Raw genomic sequence first — 25,895 nt, forward strand, 5'->3', positions numbered from 1 at the left:
TGAAAATTCTATTAATTCAGATGAAGATAGATACCCCTCCCCTACCTCCCCCATAGCGGGCACACGAATTTATATGGAAGGCTGAAAATTGGTATTTTTTTACGAAAAATTACTATGTACCCCCCCCCTAGTAGTACACTTATGTATTTTAAAGTGAAAATTATAGGAAAAATATAGCGAACTTGATTCGGATCGATTTACATAGCGTTGTCAAGGAAAAATAAAAATTTCGAAAAAAGTGTTTAATCCCCCTAACGTTCACAATATTCAACCCAGACAGTTTATATTTATTTTACAAATGTATTTTTATGTGAAAATTACAGGAAGAAAAAGGGAATCACGATTGGAGTTGATGATTCATTTTATCAAATTTTTAAAGAGAAATGATAATTTTAGAAAAAAATGTGTATTCGAGAAAAACGAGTTTAAAGTTTCCAAAACATAAAATAGTACAGAACCCTCTATTTCAGTGCGAGTTACACTCGCACTTTTCCGAGTTTTTAGGTTTATTGTCTAGAATAAACCTTTATGAAGAGATTCCCGTTTGAATTTGAATTTATATATTAATGGTTGTCCGGATTTAAGTGCATCAAAAAAGTACCTTTTAGAATACGCCACCTACAGCTACAGTTAATAGTTGATCCCTGCATGATCCCTATGATGAAATCGCGACGATTCTCGTCGATAGGACGGACGGACCGTTCAATGAATGATTATAATTCTTGGATTGATCGTTGTGCAAAGTCCTTATTTTTTTATTACTTTATAATGAATAATACGTTTCGAATGCAAAATTTTAATTTTAAATCCAAATAATATTTCTGCATAACTACATCTGAGTAAAAAATTAAGTTAACACTGTAAACAAATTTCAGTATTTTAAAACATTTTTTCGATTGTAACTTATTAACTCAATTTTTTAACTTTATTATTAAACTAATTAAAGAACATAAGAATGTCTTAAAACAATTAAATTCTTTTAAAAAATTGAATATTAATCAATTCACCTTTATTTTTTCTAGGTGAGTGGCGTCGAACTCCCGACACTTTTAAAGAATCTTTTTTGTGAGTTTGAAGAATTTTTATTTAAAAGATTAATTGAATTTGTTGTCTTCAAATGATTTTGCACATAAGGTGATCGAGAACGATATGATGTGGTTTTATGAAAATGTTTTGAGTCTCTTCGTGAATGGTGTGATGACCGGGACAAATGTTGTGGGCTGGCTGAATGATTTGGATGAATATGAGAATTTGTTCTAGTCTTGAAATGGGGTGATCGAGGACGATGAGATGTTGTTTTATGAAAATGTTTGGAGTCTCTTCGTGAATGGCAAGGTGACCGTGATAAATCTTGTGTGTTAGATGAATGATTTGGATAGTTATGCGAATTTGTTTTAGTCTTCAAATTAGGTGATCGAGAATGATGAGATGTTGTTTTATTAAAATTTGAATGTTGTTTGGAATTTCTTGGTGAGTGGTGAGATGACCGAGACTTTTGTGGGTTTGAAACATTATTTGAAAGAGTAGTTGAATTTGTTGTCTTAAAATAATTTTGAAAATAGGGAGATCGAGAACGATGAGCTGTTGTTTCATGAAAATGTTTTGAGTTTCTTCTTGAGTGGTGTCGTGACCGGGAAAAATCTTGTGGGATAGATGAATGATTTGGATGATTATACGAATTTGTTCTTATCTTGAAATGAGGTGATCGAGAACGATGAGATGTTGTTTCATGAAAATGTTTTGAATCTTTTCGTGATTGGCGAGGTGACCGTGACAAATTTTGTGTATTTGATGCATGGTTTGGATAATTATGCAAATTTGTTCTAGTCTTGAAATGATTTGGTAAATGAGCTGATCGTGAATGATGAGAAGTAGATTCATGAAAATTTAAATGTCGTTTTGAATCTTTTGGCGAGCCGTGAGATGACCGGAATGAACTTTTAGATTTAGATGAAGTTCTTGAAGGATTACGTAACTGTTTTTTTGAATTTAGAAGCGAATTTTCATTTGAATGAAGGCAGTCAGAAATGCATGTAGAGCAAAACAAACACTTTGAATAGTTACGCTCATCATTAAAATTCTTTAAAAGTTTGAAAAGTTGTGAACGCATAGTTCTTCTGTCTTTTGAATTTTCAGTTTTGAAATTAATCTCTAAATCCTTAGATGAATTTGGGGGTGAAGAGGACAGTTCTGTTGTTTTTTTTGTTGCTGCTGATGTTGCATTTGGATTGTTTGTGTCTAAATCCTTAGATGAATTTGGGGGTGAAGAGGACAGTTCTGTTGTTTTTTTTGTTGCTGCTGATGTTGCATTTGGATTGTTTGTGTCTAAATCCTTAGATGAATTTGGGGGTGATGAGGACAGTTCTGTTGTTTTTCTTGATGCCGTTGATGGTGCATTTGGATTGTTTGCAGATTGGAATAAAAGTGATAAAGGTAGAGATGATGATTGATTTAACGTAGGCGTTGGAATTTCAATGACAATTGGTTCCTTAATTTTTGACTTAATTAATTCTTCGATTTTTTGAATTTCTGAGGCACGAGTCTCTACAATAATTTAAATTAAATCATTTTTAACAAAAAACAGTATAAATGGTTTATGGTCAATTTGCAATATGCCAATTTGTTTAACTATAAAAGAGTATATTAACTGATTGACAAATTACACAGCAAAACAAATTTGGGTCAACTTTTGGACCCGGGAAAGTAAGAACATTTCTTAACGAACTTTTTTTACGTTGAATTCGAATCTGTCGTTAGATTTTCTCTAACACGTCAAATTTCAAAATGTCCAATAAAATATGTCGGGAAAAATTAAAACTTAATAGCATTTGCTTGAAACTCGGAAGTTCTTGAGGTCGCTGATTACGAATATGAAGTCAGATTTTTAATATTAAAAATGGCGGACGAAAGAAGGATTCACACACACATACATACATTCGGACAATTGATCAGGATCTCATATAACATGTTTCCATATGGAAAAAAAACTTATTGTTTTCACCATTTATAAAAGTTGTTATTGTTACTAGGGGGTCTTTGGGGTCTCTGATTTCAAATACGAAGTCAGATATTAGAAATTCAAATGGCGGCTCCAATATGTCATTCTGTTTGATTTATATTTTTTGTCCGCCATATTGAATCTGTCATGTTGAATTTTTAAAATTTAACTTGAAACCCGCCATTTAAAATTTTAAAAATCTGATTTCAACTTTGTAATCATAAAAAATATGTTAACCGACATGTTATTATGATATACATAGTTGATTGAGAAAAAAATATTTGTTCTTTTGGTTAAAAAATGTAAACAAATGTCAACATATTTAAACTGCGACAAAAATTTTGACAAAAGAATTTATGAATATAAATAAATCAAAACTATTTACTGCCTTTGTTTATATACTTATGTATTTGACGCGTTGTGAAGAAAAGGATCCCTATTGTAAATTCCCGTATGAGATCCCGTATAAGATCATATGAGTTTTCTCATATGAGATACTACATGAGATCTTACGAGAATCCTATATGGAAAGTCATGAGAAAAATTTCATGAGTGTCCATATAGAATTCTATATGAGATCTCACATAGGAACCCACATGGGAATATGTAGTAGTTATTTAAAAACTATTTTAGGTATATTTAGGACATATTTTAGGTTTTAAACATAAAATAATTTTGCTTTATATAAAATGAACTCAAAATTTTGTCCGATTTTGCGTACCTCTTACCGTTTTTGAGATATTCACAAATTTTATTATTCAAATTCCTATCTCATATGGGATCCTATATGGACACTGATGATTTTCTCCTTACGAGATGTCCTTATAGGATTTCGTATAGAATCTCATATAAGAAACCATAAGCGATCTTATATAGGATCTCATATGGGAATTAACAGTAAGGATTTAAGAGTCAATAAATTTCATATTATGTTTACAATTTTACTATTACGCAATTAAGAAAAAGAGTTATATTAATGTAAAACTGACTCAAACATAACCTTAAAGTGATTTGTCTCTTAGGCCCCTTTCTTCGCGATGCGTCAAATGTATATTATTTTGTGATATTGTAAACTTTATGGAAGATCATAATTTATGCTCAACAAACTTTAAATAATATTTGGCAATGATATAATTTTATATAATTAAAAGTATTTGTAATATAAATTTAATTACCATTTCTTAGATCAACGTTTATTTCTTTGTTAGATTTATTACTGCTAGGCATATTTATATTATTTTCAACATAATCTTGGTCTTGAGAGGCTGTAATAAATGAAATTATTTATGATTAAAATAGAGCTTCAATATTTTTGATTTAATTCTGATTTTATTTTTTTACTCTTGGAAAAGTAGATTCATAATTTTTATTAATATTTTTTAAGCCGTTCACAAGTTGTGAATCGTTAATATTTTTAAATATTTGATGTTTTGAATGATCTTAACTTCTTTTAAAATGTTGGTGTCAATTTTAATTTTTTCTATGAAAATTATATGTTTCTAATTGAATTTCTTAATACTGTTATGACAACCATAATTTCCAAAGTTTGTCCAACTTTAAAATTAATAGTTGGCCCAACTTAATCTGCCGATGGTTGAGCAAACTATACAAATGATAACGGTTCACCGTCCATTGATGAGGATGGTTGGTCCGACAACTCATCATAAAGTCCGACAAACTTTAAATAGGTAGTAGTATCAACATTAAGAAAATTAAAAAATCTAATTATTTATACAATTATCACATTATTTATTATCGGAGACTTCACATATACTTCTACCTATTATAATTAACTGCTATTGTCTACATACATTTTCGAAAATATCTAATGCTCGCTAGGATAAGACCCCCTAACCTAACGCTCTACAGCCAAACACGCTGCCCATTACGCTACGTTGACATGGGAATATAAATACAAAATCGAGTTGATAAGTTGTGACTGAAAAAAATAATAATTTTGAAGCAGAACAAAATAAAAATAATAATTTACCCACATAATATTAATAAGTATTATCAAAAACAATAATTTGTGAACTTTTAAACTTTTTTTTATCTTTAGTTTTGTCAACCGTCGAGGCAATCATGGCAAAAGAATTTGACCAGCCAATAATTTTAAGTCGTTTAAATTTAGTTTTTGTGAGTTTTTCCAACCAAAAATTATATATATATATACCCAGATAACACATGTACTAGTACGGTAGTAGCCCGAGGCGAAATTTAAATCCTCTTTAGCTTCCCTTAGAACCTAAACAGGCCCTCTTTTAGATCTTGTAGACTCCCCTAGACCCTCCTTTGAATCCAAACGTGGAAGAAAGGGAAATTTGCGACTGGTTGAGGAAGCTAAAGAGGGTCTGTTTAACCCTACTTTACTCCTTGTAAAGTAGACCTTAAATTTCGCCTCGGGAGTATAATACTAGTACAGCGTACTAGGCGTACTGGTACTGTACCAGCCATGTACCTTCGCACGGTACCAGGTACTGTACTAGTACGGCGTACCGGTATGCAATATCGGTAGAATACGAGTACGACGTACTGAAAACTTTTGTGACTTAGTATAACGTACTGTTATTGTACTGGTACAATACTAGTATGATGTACAATATAAAATATTATATTATTATATTAATAAAGATTTTAAAAAAATAAAAATTAGGTGCTTTAATTATTATTATAATAAAATTATTGATTTTCATAATTGTTTTAAGTAAAAAGCAGTAAAAATCAAAACCTTTTTACAGAAATGTGTAAATAAATTTACTTGATTTTTTAATAAAAAAAATTTTTATTTTGAAAAAATTGGCACTTGACCCCTTTTGTCATTCAAGGCTTCAATAATAATTATTACATTATGTAGTTCATGTGACTTAATGTTTCGTAATGTATAACTTAATGTCGCCTACTGTATAATTTGAAATCCATTATTTTTTATCACAGTTATAAGGATTTAAGAATAACAGTTTGTTAATATCATATTCTAATGTTAAATACATTTTTTTAATATGCGCATCAACCAATCAAAAGGGTATAAAAAAACTATACAAACTAATACCAACAAAATTTTTTTATTTAATTAGTCACAGAAAAAAAATTGTTAAAATATACGCTACTCTTTGGTACTAGTGATTTACCTAGGTGATCTTCAAGAAAAAAAAGTTTGACTGAAATGTTTTTCTAGATATAGATAATGTTATAGGTCAGTATAGAATAGAAACAACAGTATAAACTAATTTTTTCTGCACTGTATCAGTACTTTTCATTTTGTTAATTTGCACTAAAGAAATAAATTTTTAGTATTCAAGTGATACACAAAAGTAATCTATAACTCGATATTGCATTCATATCTTCTTATGTTTATTCATTACATAAAACTATTTGGTATAACACTCAAATCTTTAAAATATAATAAAAATTTTATTACCATCTAATACGAGCTTAAAACTTCCGTCATTATCTGATTGTGAGTTTTGAGAATCTATAATATTACAAAAATCATTTGAATAAAGAGAAAACACACATTAGTTATATAACTTATTTAATCTCATTGTGAGGTTAAATTAGTTATATAACTAGAGTTTTATCAAAACCTTATTTTATTTATCTTTTCTGTCATATATATAATAAAAAATTAATTACCACTTAAGTCTTGATTTATATTTTTCGAAATTTCTGAGTCTCCAGGTGCTGTAAAGAAGTAATGTAAATTATTTTCAACTATGAAAAGTAGTATTTTCATTATTTAATAGGTAGTAGTAGTTCGTCGCATATGTACCCAACAACAAGGGTGGAATTGAATGGAATTTAAAATTTTATTTCCTTTTAATTCGGAAAATTTCCTCTTTTCATCAATTCTATTTAGGGGAGACCGGGGCTATTTGGCGCAGGGGTTGCTTGGCGCACTTGAGTTTATTCAAAAGTGTTAAGTTAAATTAATTTTTCTCTTCATTCAACCCTGTTGAAAATTCCTATGTGAGAACACATATGGGATCCCATCCAGGATCTCTTGTGAGTTCTTATGTGGGTTCCCGTACAGGTTCACACATAAGATCCTGTATGAAAAGGTTCCTGGGATGAACTTGCGTGAGATCAAGCGCACGATCTTATGTCTCTGTAAAAGCAATAACACAGGATCCCATGAGGTTTCCTGTGTAGGTTCCTATATGAACAACACGATAAATAGGAACACACATGGGATCTTATCCGAGATCTTGTATGAGTTCTTACATAGGTTCTCACATATAAGAAGATTAATAGCAGCTTAATAAGATTTTATAGAATGCTTTTATATATATGCTATTAATCTTCTTATATGTGAGAACCTATGTAAGAACTCATACAAGATCTCGGATAAGATCCCATGTGTGTTCCTATTTATCGTGTTGTTCATATAGGAACCTACACAGGAAACCTCATGGGATCCTGTGTTATTGCTTTTACAGAGACATAAGATCGTGCGCTTGATCTCACGCAAGTTCATCCCAGGAACCTTTTCATACAGGATCTTATGTGTGAACCTGTACGGGAACCCACATAAGAACTCACAAGAGATCCTGGATGGGATCCCATATGTGTTCTCACATAGGAATTTTCAACAGGGAAGTTAAAGTATTTAATGCACTTGATATTTGGCACTCCAAAGTAATTTTTTAACCTCTTAATTTTTTTGTGATATCTCTTTAAAAAATGAATTGTAGAAGAGCACAAATATTAAGTTTTGAGCTCTATACATTTGTTATTAAGAAACAAAAAAAATTTCGATTTATATTAACAGTTTTTTTTTTAAATTAATAAATATCTCAAAAGTACATTTGGGGTTAGGTGGCGCGGTTATTTGAAAATTTTGTTAAATATTAATAAAATGATTAAATGAAGTTGATTATATGAAATTTATACATTAATAGGCACCAATTACAATCCTTCTCAAAAAATTTAATCAAATAATGGGTTTTTAAATATTCACAACGTAATTATCAAAAAACATATAGGTATATTTTTTGATCACTTTACGACTTCATAGAAAATGCTTTTAATTTAAATGAACCCGTGTGAAAAATGCCACGATCTTGCCCCCAAGACTTCGGGGCCCCCGGCGGGGGCGCATGAGGGCTGATCCATATGGCGAATCCATGAGGGCCAACGTAGGGGCCCCGCATGGATTACCCACATGATCGTTTAGCAAAATTTTCTAAGTCCAAAAGTTAAATATTTTTTTATCAACAAAAAATTAATGTTTACAATGATTTAGAACAACAAAAAACGCGTTTTTAATAAAAATATATTTAAACTTTAAAAAAAAAACACTCTCACATATGGCAAGAGACATGAGGGCCAACGTAGGGCCCGTATAGATCGCCCACATGATCGAATAGCAAAATTTTCTAAATTCAAAAGTCAAATATTTTTTTATCACCAAAAAATTAATGTTTACAATGATTCAGAACAACGAAAAAAACGTTTTTAATAAAAATATATTTTCACTTTTTTTGAAAATTTACCTGGGATGATTCATGATAATAATCATAAAGCATATAATTAATTATATTTTATAAATTGCATTTGATTGGAAAATATAATTTAATATCTTAACTTTAACTAAATGAGTTGGTAAAGCGTTAGACTCATAATCCGTAGGTCGTAGGTTCGATTCCCCCCATGCGTTAGATTTATTTATTTCTGAGGTTTGCGTTTAATTATTAATTCTATGTATGAATTAGTTGAAAAATGAAAATATCCGACCATAACATATTTTTTAATTTTTTAATTAATTAATTTATTATTACTTTTAATTATATCCGACAGTTAATTAAAAAAATTAATTAATTCAATTTGAGTAAGAATTTAATTTAAAATGGAAGAATTAGTAAATAAATAGGTTATTATTCATAATTTAAGATTATTTATTTTTAATTAACTATTATTAATAATATTGTTGATTAATAAACATTAAGGCAAACGTGAGGGCCCATGAGCATGTCATCTCATGACATGAGGGCGATCCATAAGGCCTCCACTGGGGGCCCACATCACTTTTCCACACGGGAAATATAATGAAAATATAAAAATTGTATTACCATCTAAAACGAGTTTAAAACTTCCGCCATTGTCTGATTGTGAGTTTTGAACATCTGTAATGTTATAAAAATCATTTGAATAAAGAGAAAACACACATTATTTATATAACAAGAATTTTATCAAAATCTTACTTTCAGTATTATTTATCTTTTCTGTCATATATAGGGGAGGATGGGGCAAGGATAGTTAAGGGGCAAGGATAGTTAGTGGCTCTAATTCAGAAACGGCTCGTCAAAAAAACGGGTCATTTATCATGTACACTCGTCTTAACACCAAAAGATGACAGTAAAAATTTGAGCTTGCGGGGACACTATTTGTAGAAGCTACGTGCCCATTTGTGTTACATCTCAGTTTTGCTAAAATATTTTCACCTTATTTTTATTATTCAATCTTATTTTTGCGGATATAATTTATTAAATATATTTGGTTGCGTAAATGTTTTCTGGTGTAAAATTTTGTGCTGAAAACGAATATCATATTCGTTTTTTAAAAAAAAATTTTTTTTGTACTAAAAATTTGTGATAATTCGAAAAAAGCCTTGAAACAATGGAAAATCAAATTTCATGATTTTTTGTATCATTCTTAGTAAAAACAAATTTTCAACTATCTTTGCCCCACTAGTGGGGCAAGGATAGTTAAAATTTTTTTTTTACTTTTCCAATATTATCTCGAAGGCATTGCAATCTACAAGAAAACAATGTATAGCAAAATTGTAGCTAAATAAACAGGCTTTCCAACGATACTATTCTTTTTCCGATGCCAGTTTAAATTTCACGGCTAGATCCAAAAATATCTTACCTAACTATCCTTGCCCCATCCTCCCCTATATATATAATATAAATTTAATTACCACTTATTTGATTATTGTTTTCCTCATCGTATGAGTTTTCACTAATTCTAGATATATTTATAAAATTTTCATCATATTCTGAATTTTCATATTCTTGGTCTTGAGAGTCTGTAATAAATGAGAACATATTTAATTAAAAAAAATTTTTTAAATTTTTTATTTGTCTCGAATTTCTTATTTTTTTTAACTGTTAGAAAAAAAGCTTCATAAATTTTCCACATTTTTTATATAGTCGTTTAACAGTTATGAATTGTTAAATTTTTAAATATTTTTATGTTTTGAATGTTTATAATTTCTCTTCAAATGCAACTATCAAATTTAATCTTTCATATTAACATTTTGTTTTTAAAATTATTTTGAATAAAGAGAAAGAAAACATTTAAGTATAAAATTGAGATTTGACAACTAGAGTTTTTACAAAATCCCATTTTTGGTTATTTTAATTTTCCCTGTTATATATATGTATAATGCGATATAAATTACCATTTAAGTGTTCATTTAGAACTTTTGGTGTTTCTGTGTCTTGAGGTGCTGTAAAGAAATAATGAAAATTATTTTCAACTACAACAATGCATATTAGGTACTTATTATTCGTGAATTTGGTCATCTTATTTTCATTATTCAGGTAGAAGCCGTGTTTCACACAGGTACCAGACAAGAAAGGTGGAATTGAATGGAATTCAAAATTTTATTTCCTTCTAATTCGGAAAATTTCCTCTATATCAATTCCACTTAAAAAACAGAAAGCCATAAAATTCAATTCCATTTAATTCTATGGAAAAAAAATTTTAAAAAGAAGTCAAAAGATTTTTTATCCCTACAAGCCTGAAGGTGACAAATTATTCTCGTGAACTTTTATAGTATATGTGACCGGGTCTGAGAAAACGGTGCTATCGACCAAAATCAACTTTTCGAAAAAAACGCGTTTAAAGTTTTACTACTAATTAAAACAGATTTCTTCAAACATTTTATATTTCAAAGAACCTAGATAAATGTTCTTTATATATTTTTAGGGTTCCGTTCACGCAGTGAACCGAAACGGAACACTTATGATTTCACTCATGTCTGTCTACAATATTTTGTCCCCCCCTCTAAAATCTGGCCATTTTAACCGATTGGGCTCAAACTTAGTATACATACGTATTTTCGAGAGTAGATTAAAGGAAAATTATAGCGAACCCGATTAGAATTACATTTAACATAGTTTTTTTTAATGGTTTTGGCATTCATATTTGAGGTTTGAGAAAATATCCTTAACACTTGGACAACCAGGTCGCCGATGACGGGTATACCTGGAGATCATCTTCGAGGATTTAGGTAGAATTTTTCGTTAAATTTGAAAAATTAATAAGTTTTTAATTTTTTATTTCAAGGAAAAATACAAAGAGTGATTTTTGTCTTAGAATTACTTATATTTTTATATCTCAGACCCGGTCACATATATACTTTAGAAATTTTGAAATTTAACTGAAAAAGAATTAAATAAGATAGAAAAAAGTTGAAATGAATTCCGAAACAGAATAAAAATTCGATTATCATATCTTGATATTGCAGAATAGCATATTTTATTACCCATTTATATTGAAAGAAATTAAAAAGATAATAAATAATCTAATTTCACTTTTGGAATATATATTTATCAAATTCACCAATTTCTATAAATAACATATAATTTTCATTTGGAATAAAAACGTTAGAAAAAATATGTTAACTGATATATTTTTAAGATAAACATTGTTTATTGAGACTTTTGATGTAATAGTGCTTTTGTTTATAGTTTTATATATATATATATATATATATATCGCTGGGTTAGTGGAAAAAAAGGACACGTCGGATTTTCGTTGAAAAAGAGGACACGTCGCGTTTGAGTTGAAGAAAAGGACACGTCAAATTTTATATTTTTTTAAGAAAATTTAAGTTGGTAACACTTTTAAATTCGTCAAATTTATAACTTCACATCATTGATTTCCGATTATCAATAAAATATAAAAAATAATAATAAAAATTGTTATTTCATTTTATGATGTTTGTCTTTTATATTTAAGTTTTATTTCCTACAATCAAAATTTTTTTTATCAATTTACACATAAACGACCCGAAAAATTTTTGAAGTTATAAATTTTTTGCTGCATATACATCTTTCATCTTTTAATAAGGATAAATATAATTTTAATTTTTGTAACTTAGCGAAAACTGAAAATTGTATTAAACAAAAATATTAATTAAGATAGCATTATAAGGTTAAATTTTCAATATTATAATTTAATTTTTAACCATTCTAACCAATATAATTTATTTCAGTTAAGTGATAAATAAATAAATATTTAAATGTCAACCTCAAAAAAAGTGTTACCAACTTAAATTTTCTTAAAAAAATATATAATTCGACGTGTCCTTTTCTTCAATTCAAACGCGACGTGTCCTCTTTTTCAACGAAAATCCGACGTGTCCTTTTTTTCCACTAACCCAGCGATATATATATATATATATATTATTTTTGTGGTATTGTAAACTTTATGGAAGATCATAATTTATGATTAACCAAATTTAAATAGTGTTAATCTATTATGTAATTTTATATATCTGATAAGATGTAAATATAGAAGGAATTTAATTACCACTTGTTTTATCAATGTTACTTTCTGCGTTAGATTTCTCACTTAATCTAATTAAATTTATATTATTTTCTGCATATTCTGTGTCTGGAGAGTCTGTAATAAATGAAATTATTTTCAATTAAACAAAATTTTTGATATTTCAGACTTGACTCAAATTTTGTATTTTTTTGAACTGTTAGAAAAAGAGTTTCATAATTCTTTACGAATTTTGTTTTAAAATAATTTTTAATAAAAAATAATCACAGTGTACCCAGCAAACCATAATATAGAATAGTTCACGGAGAGAAATAGATGGTAAGAATTTATGATCTTAAGATGGTAAAAAGTAGATGTTATCCGGTACTATCATTATGCTACTCGGTACTATCAAAGATGTTACAAAAAGTATGGTTATGCTACCCACTACAATCAAGACGTTACTCCGTACAATCTGGATTGTTACTAATAGAATCTAGATTGCTGTCCGTATATGTAAGATCAAATATGGTACCTGGTACTATCTAGATAGTACCCCGTACCATCTATTTCTCTCCGTGTTACATTAAAAGATCAATTTGTAAATTTTTATATAACTTGTTAAAAACTATTTAGTAACTAGTTTAGTTCAATATCGTTCCATCCCGAATATAACAAAGATATAACAAATATAGAACATCGATACATCTCATGTACAAATAAAAATATTTATAGAAAATTGTCTAAAAATTTTAAAACGTTTCATTAATAATTTAACCTAAACTTATTTATAAAACAAATTAAGTAAGGATAAGTATATTTGTTTTATCATACATATTAGAGAAATTTTTCAATTCATTTAAACGGAAAATAGAAAATGTGAAATTAAAACTATATTTAACAAATTTTACCGAAATTTCTGCTTGGTTAGTGTATATAATCTACTGCGATATCTACTTCATGAAATAATTATGTAGCACTATTATAACATTATTCTATCGTTTGGTTACATTTCAGTTATAGAACAGTTCGACAACTATTTTATATCAGTGTTCCAGAATTTTGTTACATTTTGGTTATAGAACAGTTCCATAACTATTATGTAACAGTACTCCAGAATTCAGTTACATTTACAATATGAAACAGATAGATAAGTATTGGTGCAATAATATTCCAGATTTTAGTTACAAAATATTTACATAATTATTCTATAAATAACTTGTTTCATCTGATCTAACAAACAGTTATTTTCAAGTTATATAACATTTTATATCTGGTTTGCTGGGTATAAATAAATTGATTAATTCTTATAGATAGCAAAAAACGTTAAAGTTTAAAGTTATCATTTGACAAGTAGAGTTTTTTCAAAATCCTATTTTCAGTTATTTTAATTTTTCCTGTCATACATAATATAAAATACATAATATAAATTACCACTTAAGTTTTGATTTATATTTTCCGGAGTTTCTGAGTTTCGAGGAGCTATAAAAAATTAATACAAATTATTTTCAAATACACCCAGAGAAATGATTTATTTGAACCAAATAAATCATAAATAAATCACGTTGAATAAACGTATATTTGTCTCATCACCAAGTAGCCTATTTATTTGTTTTAAATAAAAATGTTATTCAACATAAATAAAATATATATTTGAGACAAATAAAATTTTATTTAAACCAAAATGAAATTTATTCCAAATAAATAAAAAGTTTCTAAGACAAATATATCTTTTCTCTGTGTACAACAAAGCATATTACTTATTATTCGTCACTTAAAACTACTTGGTATAATACTCAAATCTTTAAAACATAAAAAATTGTATTACCATCTAAAACGAAGTTCAAACTTCTGTCATTGTCTGATTGTGAGTTTTGAGCATCTATAATATAGCATATTACTTATTATTTGTGAATTTTATATTTTTTAAACTAAAACAAAAATTTTAGCTCTATATTTTATTAATATAAACAAAATGGAACATAGTTGGACCCTATGGATGAGTGCTTTAACCACAAGATATTGTTAGCTTTTATCAAAAACTATAAAGGAGCCATTAAAAAAATACGTAACGTTTTTATCGTGAGGGGGGCAAGGTACTTGTTACAGTCAGGAAAAATGGCGCCAATGTATGTAACGGTTTTTTCTGTTCTTTCGCACAATAAAAACCTGGGCTCATTTTTGCTTAAGATCAAAATGATCCTGTTGGCTGGATAATTTTGAGCCCGGCTTTTTTCTTTATGAATGTTGTAAAAAAATTTTTTTTAAATTTAAAAAACACCTTTTTTAAAAAATAAATATATTTTTGACTTTTTGTCAAAATTGACATTTCTCTTTAATATTTTAATTTTTTTGTAAAGTTTAGAATGCATATTTTCAGTACTAAAAATATTAGAATGTCTATTTTTTGTTTTTGAGATATTAACTAATTTATTAATTAATAATTATAAAAATAAAATAAATATTTTACAAACAAATAAAATTACCGAAAATATGAACTTTCAAAATGAAAAGTCATAAAATTCCGCATCTAACGAACCTGAGATGAAGTTTGAATTAATGGATTTTTTTATAAACAATTTAAGTTTTTTTAAAAAATGTTATACCATTCGAAAGATCTGAAAGAAATCATACAAAAACATATCGTTCAAAATTTTTTAACGCCACTGTATAATAGACTTCTTAAAGAGTCAAGTGTTCATATTTTTGACATATGTTTACACATACTTTGGGAATATTACATATGTTTACACATACTTTGGGAATATTTTGGACTTTATATACATATAAGATATTTTACGTGGAATGTCATGAGTTGAAAAATTGATTTCTCAAAAACTACTGAAACCTGTGGAAATTGTTGTCCTACTTGATGGTTAAATATTTCAAAAAAATTTTTTTGACTTTTTTGAAAACTTGGGATGAGGTAGGGGGGTCAATTTTCTCAGTTTTGATTGACACCGTCCTCTATTTTAATTTTATCTTTTATGAAAATTTTTTTCATCCCAAGTTTTCAAAAAAGTAAAAAAAAAATTTTTTGAAATATTTAACCATCAAGTAGGACAACAATTTCCACAGGTTTCAGTATTTTTTGAGAAATCAATTTTTCAACTCATGACATTACACGTAAAATGACTTATATATATTATTTTTGTGGTACTGCCTACTTTATGGAAGATCGTAATTAATATTTAACCAAATTTAAATAATGTACGAATATTATGCAGTTTTTTATAATAAGAAGTTAATATGGTATGAACTTAATTACCACTTATTTCATCAATGTTTATTTCAGCGTTAGATTTTTCACTGACTTCAGATATTTTAATATTTTTTTTTGCTGATTTTGGGCCTTGAGATTCTGTAATAAATTAAATTATTTTTAATTAAAAAAAAGATTTGATATTTTTAATTTAACTAAATTTTTTTTATCTTTCTGTTTTCTCAGAAAATAGCTGCATAATTGTTAACTAAGTTACTTGAAATAAAACGCCTCTCTTGTGTGACTCTTTGTGATGATAAGTATTTTGGCTCCACAAATTTGTAGGTTGAGTTTGTTAGTTTTGAAATGAAAATACATACAAAAGGATTAACTCTCAAGGCATATACTAATGATAAATTTTAATATTCATTACATAATTTTTTATGTATATAATAAATAATATAAATAATATAATATAATAAATAATATAATAAACATAACTTTTGATAAGAATTGATGCAATAGGCTTGTTCCCGTTCACTATTAATATGGTAAAATGATCGTAACCATAACCGTTAATATTTTAGGACTAAAATATTTCTTGTTACAAAGAGTCACATGTATTTTTTATGTTAGACAATATTCTTACTTGATCTTATTGCTGCCTTAACATTTGATTTTTTGCCTCCTGTAGGGTTTTTATTTCCTTTTTTCTTCGTAAGATTAATATTTTTACATTGTTCTTCTCCTATAATAATAATACTTCATTTACTAAAATTTTAATTTTTATGTGTAACAGTAATTCGATTTCGGTGTACTTTACGTCTACTGAAAGAACTTTTTTCGAATTACTGTCATAATTCTGGTTAATTCTATCACATGGTATTTTTGCATTAGCATGAAACTGTTCTAACTTAACCAGGGATGGCAACCGAAATTTTTTCGGTATGGGTATTGCGGTTTCTGTTTTTTCTTAAAAGATTAAGGTTCCGGTTTGGGTTTTTAATGTCAAAAATTTCGGTTTTTTTAGGTTTCGGTTTTTTAATTGTTTCCCTCTAGTAATAATATGAATAAAAATATTTATGGATTTGAATTATTTAGAACAAAATAAATGTATTATAATTACTCATAATTTATTTATAAATTTATATTATAAGTATGAACATTAAAACTCTTAATAGTTAAACAAAATGTAGAATTTTCAAAACAGAAATAATTATTTTTTGAAATTTTATATTAATTTTTTGCAGCAAATAATTTATTTTGACAAATGAGTAACACATTTTCCTACACTGAGAGACCTTTTGCACCGTAGCCGACTTTCGACAGGCGGCTGCGGAGCATTCTGTTGGTAAGCTACGAGACTACGTTTGGGCTGCTGTAGTAGATTTTTGGGCGCGTGTCTGCCAAAAAGTTGTACAGCTACAAACCAAAGGTGGCGTCCCCACAACTTCGGTGAGCTACTCACTAACATTTTGGACAGTCACGCTCCCAAAATTTTACCGCCGCACACCAAAACCATAGTGGCGCTGCTGTCACTTACCTTGTTCCGCTGCAGTCCAAAAGGTCTCTCAGTGTATATATGTGAAGAAAGATTGCTACGTAGATGAGATAATACAAACTTAAGACTTGAAAATAAGCGTTCTACGCTTACTTGGGTTGCTGAAACTGATATTACTTGATCAGCTAGAGCTCGCAATTAAGGAAAATCATTTTCCATGGACTTCCAGAAATTTAAGATTTCAATCGATTTCACATTTTTAGAAATTCTTTTTTGTGCAGAATTGTAAGAAATCAAAACATTTTTTATTAAATTTTCTTCGATTTGTTCTACCCGATTATTAAAACCGAAAAAAACAGAAAAAATAAAATTTAGGTTTCGAAATAACGGTTTTGAAATTTTTATAATAAGGGTATCGATTTTCTGTTTTCGGTTTCTTAAAAATTTCTGTTTTTTCGGTTATCGGTTTCGGTTGCCATCTCTGAACTTAACTCACATACTAATTTGACAAAAAATCACGCAAAGTTATACACAATACCAGAATTATTTGGATATATCTATATCTTTAAGATATTTTTATAATATAATGAATAACCGGGTACTACACGAAGAAAAAAATCAACCAAATATAGTAGATATATACTATACTACTTTCGTGCGTGCGCTTTCAACGATATTTGGCAGGGATCTGTTACTCTTTTGGTATAGGACCTTGTAAATTGGGTATATTCTTCTACGAATATCGTAGAAAGCGCACGCCCGAAAGTAGTAGAGTTAAGGCGTTTGTATACCTCACCGATCCAGAGTATACTTGCGTCGTGTACCATTGGAGTAAAAGAGACAGAAATATCATTTGTTTCTTTTACTCCAATGGTACACGACAGAAGTATACTTGGGATCGGTGAGGTATACAAGCGCCTTCACTGTTTCTACTACTATATTCGCTTGATTTTTTTCTCTGTGTAAATAAGTATAAATTATACCTTCTTTCCGTTTCGGGTTTGAAATCTTCCCCTCTAATTCCTTAAGGCAATAATTTTCTTTGATATTCAAAATCTCTATTAGCAAAAATAAATTCTTATAAGCATTTTAAAAATTAGGTACTTTTAAATATAGTAATTACAGATAGTTCATTGTATATTATTTTCAAAAAGATACATTTCATATATGAGACTTTTTATGTGTAATGTCCCAACTTGAAAAATCAATTTTTTTCAAAACAATATGTAACCCAACAAATTTTTTGACTTTTATTAATATTTGGCGGTGATGAAGGGGGGTTAATTTTATAAACATTCATAATTAAAATAAAAAAATAATACATGGATCTATTTCAAAACAATTTGACAATGAAACACAATCACCCAAGTATCACATAATATTAATGTAATGTTAAAATGTCCTCCTTATGGTAATATTATAGGGAAATGTTACTGTAATATTCCAATAACATTACGGGAGGATGGGACATGAATAGTTAGGTAAGACGTATTTTCGGCAACTAACTATCTTTGCCTCATCCTCCCCTACAGTAATATTACGTCGTAATGTTATTGTAATATTTCGGTAACATTAATTTAATATAACACGAATATAAGCAAAGTGTTCAATTCATGGCCATTTAGCTTTCTCATCATGATACACTTATATTCAAGATTAAAAGAAGGATTACAGCTAAAATAGCGATCAATTTTACAAATATTGGTAAAATGTAAACTTTATACACATCAATCGATTCGTTTTCATGCCAGGAATACGGTTTTGACAAAATTTATTAATAATTTTCATAAAAAAAACAGTTTTTTAAAAAAATACGAACAAAGTTTTTTTTCAAAAATTAAAAAATGATATAATTTATAGATTTTAAGTAAAATATAGACATTATATAGGTTAATCAATTTATTTTAATGCGAGAAATAAGTTTTTTGGACAAAAAATTATATTTACAGTGTAAAAAAAGTTTTGGTTAAAAAACGTATTTTTGAATTTTTGAAAAAGTGACATAAAAAAATGTGGATAATTTTGGAAACCCTTGTGTCTGATTTTAGGCATTGATGACTGTAATAAGCCTATAAAATTTCAGGACAATCCATCGAAGTGTATATTATATATTACGGTAACATTTCCTTGTAATATTACTATCAGGCGGATATTTTAACATTACACGGGTGCTATTCTGCAACTTCACTTCACTTTCACTTCACTTTCGTAACACTTTCATTTCACTTCACATTCACTTCATTTTCGGCTCGTCTCGGCTCGACATTCGAGCTTCTTGCACACCTCTAATATAATCTAATAATATTTGCTCTAAACACGAGCAACGTATCCATAGAGCACAGAAGCTGATTCGGCATTACAATTGAAAATAATAATAATAATAATAATAATAATAATAATAGACCATTAAAAAATATTATTACTAATCGATTAAATATGTTTATCACAATTATATTTAAGAATATTTACTTTTTGTAAAAAACGCATTAGGAAATTTAATTTCAAAATAATACAAAGTGAAGTACAATCACATTTAAACCAGAATGAAGTGGAGGTGAAGTAAAGTGAAAGTGAAGTGAAGTTACAAAATAGCACTCCAGTAATATGACGTGTTACTTGGGTATAAATGTTCAAAAATAAAAATTATATATTTACTACAATAAATAATGTTTTAATAAAGTCTCACCTGCTTTTGGCAAACTTATAAAATTTCTTGTAAATTTTTCAATTTGTAATATAGCACCTTTTACGTCTAGTCTAAAAAAAATTAAATATACATATTTCAAATACGTATAAGTATAGAGTAGAGTGGGGTGAGATCACCATTTGGCTTTTATTTTCGTATTCTCTGACTTAGAAATTTGTCGCTTCACGTAAATGTCTCTTATAGCAGTGTGCATACAGGGTGTTCCAAAAGTATGGAAACTTATAAATATCTCGAAAAATACGCATTTTCGTGAAAAATAATCAAAGCACAAGTTGTTCCCAAAAAAAGATCTACATTTTTGAAGCCAAAAAATTGGTCCCCGGGCCCAACAGTGAAAAAAGAAGCATCACGAAAATGCGTACTTTTCGAGATATTTGCAAGTTTTCATACTTTTGGAACACCCTGTATATGCCCTAAGTTTCGATCCGATTAAAGAAGAAGCAACCGAATGACAGAGTGATTACTGAAATCGAAACTTATTTCACAACTTATTTTTTTAATTTTTGTGATTTTATTTTGAGAAAAAATTTCATCAAAAAAAATTTAACGTAATTATGTTTTATTAATTTCAGTCTTCTGAATGTCATGGTGTGGTTTACTTTGCGATTTTTTAAGTGTTTTAAAAGTTATTGTGTTTTTCTCTGAATATATACACTTGTGGCGAGATCACCACCATGATATTATTATTAGCTTTATTCAATTTTTAATTATTATTTATAAAAAATTTTATTTTATATAACTTTGTGGCGAGAAAACCCCAAAGCAATTGCGATTCAATCAAATTGTCTAATTAAAGCGACAATCTCTGAAATTTGCAAAAAAATTTAATTGTTAATTACAAAAGATTTTATTTTCTAAAAATTCTAATTTTAGTGTTATAAAATAGTGATAATTTGTATGTATTTTTATTGATGTTTTTCAATGATTTTTAATTAATTTCTTAATTTTTACTTCAAAAAAAAGAGAAGTGGTGATCTCGGTTAAAAACTCACAATTTTGACATATATTTTAATCTAATTCAATCTTTTCTAATTTTCTAATTACAAAGTGAGTCAAATCCGAGAAAAATGGTTATTCTTTTGACTAGTTCAGTCAAGCGATACAATCTCCTTGAATTATGTATATTTTTATCATAAATATTTCATGGGAGAGCATGACCGCACAAATGCAACATTTATAGCACAGGAAGACAAATTCATGTTAACAGTTGGACGCGAAAAAGTAAGAACGTTTCTTAATGTATTTTTTACGCTGAATTCAAATCTCAGGGGTTTTTGGGGTTGCTGATTACGAATATGAAGTCAGATTTTAAATATTAAAAATGACAGATTCAATATGGCGGACGAAAAAAATAAAAAAACATTTTGATCAGCTTGGAACTTGTCACTAGGGGGTTTTTGTGGTCTCTGATTTCGAATACGAAGTCAGATATTACAAATTCAAAATGGCGTCTCCAATATATAATTCAGTTAGATTTTTATTTTTTTTATCCGCCATATTGGACCCGCCATTTTGAATTTATAAAATCTGACTCCTAATTTGTAATCAGCGACTCCAAAAACCCTCGAGTAAAAAGTTTCAAGCAAAATCTGTTTAATTTGTAATATTTTCGTCTGTAATATTAGATCCACCATTTTGAATTTCAAAAATCTGACTGTAAATTCGTAATAAGCACCCCAAAAGTCTTTAAATAATTTACGACTTTTTTTCTAAGTTGCAATTATCTCAAAAAACTAAAAAATATTCTTGAAACGTTTTTAGAACCTTAAATTGGCAGGCATAAAACGTTCTTAAAGCGCTTTAAGAAGGCTTTTGGTCTTTTTGCTCTGAAATACTTTTATTAAAAATAAAAATACAGGTATTACAAATATAATTTTGATAAATTATATTTTGTAGTAACAATATTTTTTATTTCGTCCGCAACTTTTGCTGTTGGACAACTCCAGTCCAATTTTAAGCCCTACTTTGAACTTGAATTTTCAGAGTCTGTTAGGTTGTAGCAGTCTTAAACAAGGCTATAACTTGAATAGATTCAGATCCTACTTTGAATCCAAAAAGAAAATTAAATTTCCCATTTTTTCATGAAAAAGCGTAAAGTAAGCTCTACAGTAATTCATAATCATTGATAGTTATACACGTTGTCTACCCTATTTTCATACTCCTAAACGCTATAATTTGAAGAAAAGAAATTACATACTATTAAACACAACATTTTTTTGATATTTGCAGTGTTTTACCAGTTTGTAGTGGTATTGATGGTCTCAAAAGATTATTTCAATTGTTTTTGCAAATTTTAAGATTTTAGGAGTATAAAAGTAGGGTATACAACGAACGTACATAACTATAAAATATTAATTGCTGTAGATGTACACCCTACTTCACGTACAAGTGAGTAGCATACACTACTCATTTTATGATTACAGAAAAACGATATTCTAGATTTTAGAATACCTACTTAAATAGGAGCCTAGAAATATTAATTCTTTCAATAAGAATATTGTTATTATTGTAAGAATATTTTCCACTTAATTTAAGTAGATATTCTAAAATCAGTGTTCAGTTTTTTTCTGTGTTGGCTTATAAGAAATACAAATAAAACTAAGTGGATCTTACACTGTAAAAAGAAAGTTAAATTTTAACTTCAAAGGGGACTATATTTATATAAGTTGCTCACATTTGGAGTTTAAGAGAGAAGGAATTAATGCTTTACGAGTTAATTTTATACCTAGTGACTGTGAGTTTGTGATAGGAAATTAATTTAAGGGGGGAAACTCGTGTAAATGTACATTTTTTAAGGATTTTTTTTAAAACTATGGTAAAGTTTATTGAATTAAACTAAAGCATACCTTGAAGTACGTAATATAAGCTTCATGAAAAAATTTTGTTTATTAAAATACGCAAATACGTTTTGCATGAAGAAGAGAAAACTAAAAAAAATTTTTTTTTGAAAATTTGGGACTATTTTGAAAAAAAATTACTTTTTTTTCTTATAAATAATGTTCAAGAATAATTATTAAAAAAATTTTTTAAAAAAAGGAGCTTGTCATGCAATAGCCAGTAAAATAAAGAAGATTTGTGGTAAGTTTGATTAAAATCGGTTAAAAATTGGCCTTGAAGACGTTATGTATTCGAAAAAAAATATTGCACTAAAACAAAGATTTACTATTACTTGCTTATGGTGCTTTCTAATGACAATTAATAAAATTATATTGACAAGAAACCGAAAGAATAGAGGGATCTCGTGCTCATAGTTATCTGCATTTGGTAGCATCTGAAGTGCTAAACTTATGCTTAGGTACTAAAGGACATTCATACATCTAATTATAGATTAGTAATGTAGGATCATATTCTACAGATAGTAAATTAATTTTTAAATCAAAAAAAATTTTTTTTAAATGTTGTTTTACACGAGTTTTCCCCCTTAATGATTAACTCACTTTTGAAGTAAATTTCATTTTTACTCTCCACTCCGGTTGCCATTAACTTCTTAAACATTTTCTTTACAGTGTAAGTAGGTTCTAAATGTAAACTAGAAAAAATACAAAAAATGAAATCATTTATTTACGCATTCTTGTTGAGACGTTGAATGGTGTCTATCATACAATTTTGAATCATAGATTTTACTTCCTTTTCTCGACTCGATTGATTATTTGCTAAAGCATTTATTTTATCTAAAAAAGAAAAAAATATTTTTTTTTTATAAAATTCAAATCTCGAAAACGGCTTGCTAAAAAAATTTGAAAAAATCATGAAAGCTAGTCACAATTAGTACTAAAAGAAAAAAAAGTTTTAAAAAAATCGGAGATGCAATTGCAGATGGTCTTCGAATTTGGCGTGGAACACCTCATAGTCACCCATCCCAGTAAACCCGGTCAACGCGGAAAGGGGCAATGTTGGGTTGAAACTCTACGCCTAAAGCGTCTCAGCCATCTGAGACAGATAAAAGTCTTCAAAAAGATTACGAACTTATTTTTCAATAAAATGAATTGAACTTAAAAAATTTATATAACATTCATCTTAAACAGTTTCGGTGTATACGTTGAACTTAGAAAATAAAATTTAAAAGTTATTTTTATGAAAAATTTTCTATTTTCAAAATCTGAAAGAACGTCTTTTAGACATGCTAAAAACATCTTTTTGAGCAGACATAAAACCTTTTTTTGGACATACCTCAGAGATATTATTCACGTTGTTAAGATATACCATACGGGGCCAAATTAAAAACGTCTCTAACACTCTCTAACGTCAAAAAGACGTCTTTAATAGAAGTCCAAAAGACGTTCGCAAAAAGACATCCTCAGGACGTCTTATGAACAAGTGTGCCCATTGGGTATATATATATATATAAATAGGTATACACTGTGACTTGGGTTCATCGGATGTTTTGGTTGCTTGTTTGTTAAACTTAGTAATAAAATTTCCTATTTTCTTATAAAACCTCAAGTCGGAGTTCCTTACCTTACCTGTTATTTGCAACAAGAAGAGACTCGTTTTTTTCTGTGATATCGTTTAATTACCATCTCATTATTGTCAATTCAGAGAATCTGTTAAACCCGAGTCACAATGCATACAAATCCTTTAAAATCAATGAAATGAAAGAATGTTACCAATAAACTCTTCTGTAAATTTGGAGTTCAATAATTTCGTTCGCAGTCTAATGTTATTTAATTCAATTAAATCATTTGATTTTTCGTGAATACTATCAAAAAGAGGAACAAAATTTGTTCCCCAAATAATTGTATCACAAATATCCTTAACAAATTGTTCAGTTTGGTCTGTTAGGGATTGATGAACCATATCTTGAATTGTCCTTACTGCATTAAAGTAATCTCGAGGTGGTATTAAGGGAATGCATGCAAAATAGGACAATATGTGCTGTGACACATGTCCGATTTCAAGTTCAACCCATTTTTCGACAAGAATCTGTAATATGTATGTCAAAACATTTCTGAAGGTATTATTTGAATCAATAACTTAATGTTTTTAAATCAGACTGTGATCGATAATCAATAATTATAAAAATGAATAGGGTCAGTTGGGGTAAATGTGAACAAAATCCAAATTTTTCACAAATTACGTAAGTTTCTTCCTTTAAAAGATAATATTTGCGGGTTTATTTTTTTAAGTTATTATTTACATTCCCAGGATTAATTTTATGCAGCAGAAAAAAATTAAGCTAAGCTTTAAATGCATGAAACTGACTGTTCCCACCACAGAAAAAACTTAGTCTCATTTTGAAATGCAGCAAAAATGAGTCAATGCTAAACGACATAGACAGTGGCGCCACCAACCTGACTCATTTTTGCTGCTTATCAAAATGAGTAGCATACGCTATCATTTTGAGTTAAGGTTTTATCTGTGATGTACCCCAAGATTTAGAAAATTTTATAAAATTTGTGGTAAATGGGGACAGCATAGCATAGCATAATCTCGCTGTTCTCCGAAAAATACATAATTTTGAGTTAAATTTTTAAAAAATGAATTATTAAATTAAATTATATTAAAATAAATTATTAAAAAATTAAAAATGTTTAAAACGTGACATTTTAAAACGAAAAGGAAAAGAAACATGGCGGCCCATACAGAGACGTTGCTTGAGTGTCAGTGGTCCAGTAAACAGCGCCAATTCGAGCGAGTGGCCGCTGAATGAACGATGATAAAACACATTATTTTACTATTTATTGCTTTATTTTTATTATTTTTGCGTGAAGTTATATTAAATGAGTAGAACAACAAGATTCCTTGTACAAAACGAAATCATTTTTCCAAAATTTTAACCCGAAATCATTATTTATTTCAGAGAAAGTTTCAAACCACAAAAAAACTTCCTTTGCCCACATACCCTAAAGAGATGAAAAAACTTAAAAAAATTGTAGTAGATATTTAATAGTTGAATCAATTGAAATTTTTTTTTATTTCAGTATTTCGTGTCGCATTTGTAAAAAACAGACTTAAACTTATGACTCCCATAACAAAAATTCACTTTAATTTT

General features: G+C 28.3%; 1 protein-coding gene across 1 annotated transcript in view; it reads right to left on the bottom strand.

Annotated features, from left to right (window-relative positions):
• Nucleotides 1-1,018: 1,018 nt before the first annotated feature.
• The window catches only part of LOC127277855 (putative uncharacterized protein DDB_G0282133), a 41,442-nt gene continuing 16,565 nt past the window's right edge, over nt 1,019-25,895 (bottom strand). The window contains exons 7-22 of the mRNA XM_051299249.1: nt 24,511-24,826; nt 23,469-23,574; nt 19,883-19,953; nt 18,180-18,254; nt 16,345-16,443; nt 15,762-15,854; nt 14,322-14,375; nt 13,928-13,975; nt 12,539-12,631; nt 10,401-10,448; nt 9,918-10,025; nt 9,067-9,120; nt 6,632-6,679; nt 6,417-6,470; nt 4,174-4,263; nt 1,019-2,544 (exon numbers count right to left, since the gene is read on the bottom strand). Coding sequence (XP_051155206.1) covers nt 1,019-2,544; nt 4,174-4,263; nt 6,417-6,470; nt 6,632-6,679; nt 9,067-9,120; nt 9,918-10,025; nt 10,401-10,448; nt 12,539-12,631; nt 13,928-13,975; nt 14,322-14,375; nt 15,762-15,854; nt 16,345-16,443; nt 18,180-18,254; nt 19,883-19,953; nt 23,469-23,574; nt 24,511-24,826 — 2,883 coding nt within the window. The remainder of the gene's footprint in view (nt 2,545-4,173; nt 4,264-6,416; nt 6,471-6,631; nt 6,680-9,066; nt 9,121-9,917; nt 10,026-10,400; nt 10,449-12,538; nt 12,632-13,927; nt 13,976-14,321; nt 14,376-15,761; nt 15,855-16,344; nt 16,444-18,179; nt 18,255-19,882; nt 19,954-23,468; nt 23,575-24,510; nt 24,827-25,895) is intronic.

Source organism: Leptopilina boulardi, unplaced genomic scaffold (assembly GCF_019393585.1).
Source record: "Leptopilina boulardi isolate dan_hultmark-lab unplaced genomic scaffold, ZJU_Lbou_2.1 LbouV2_187, whole genome shotgun sequence".
In the NCBI taxonomy this organism is placed as follows: domain Eukaryota; kingdom Metazoa; phylum Arthropoda; class Insecta; order Hymenoptera; family Figitidae; genus Leptopilina; species Leptopilina boulardi.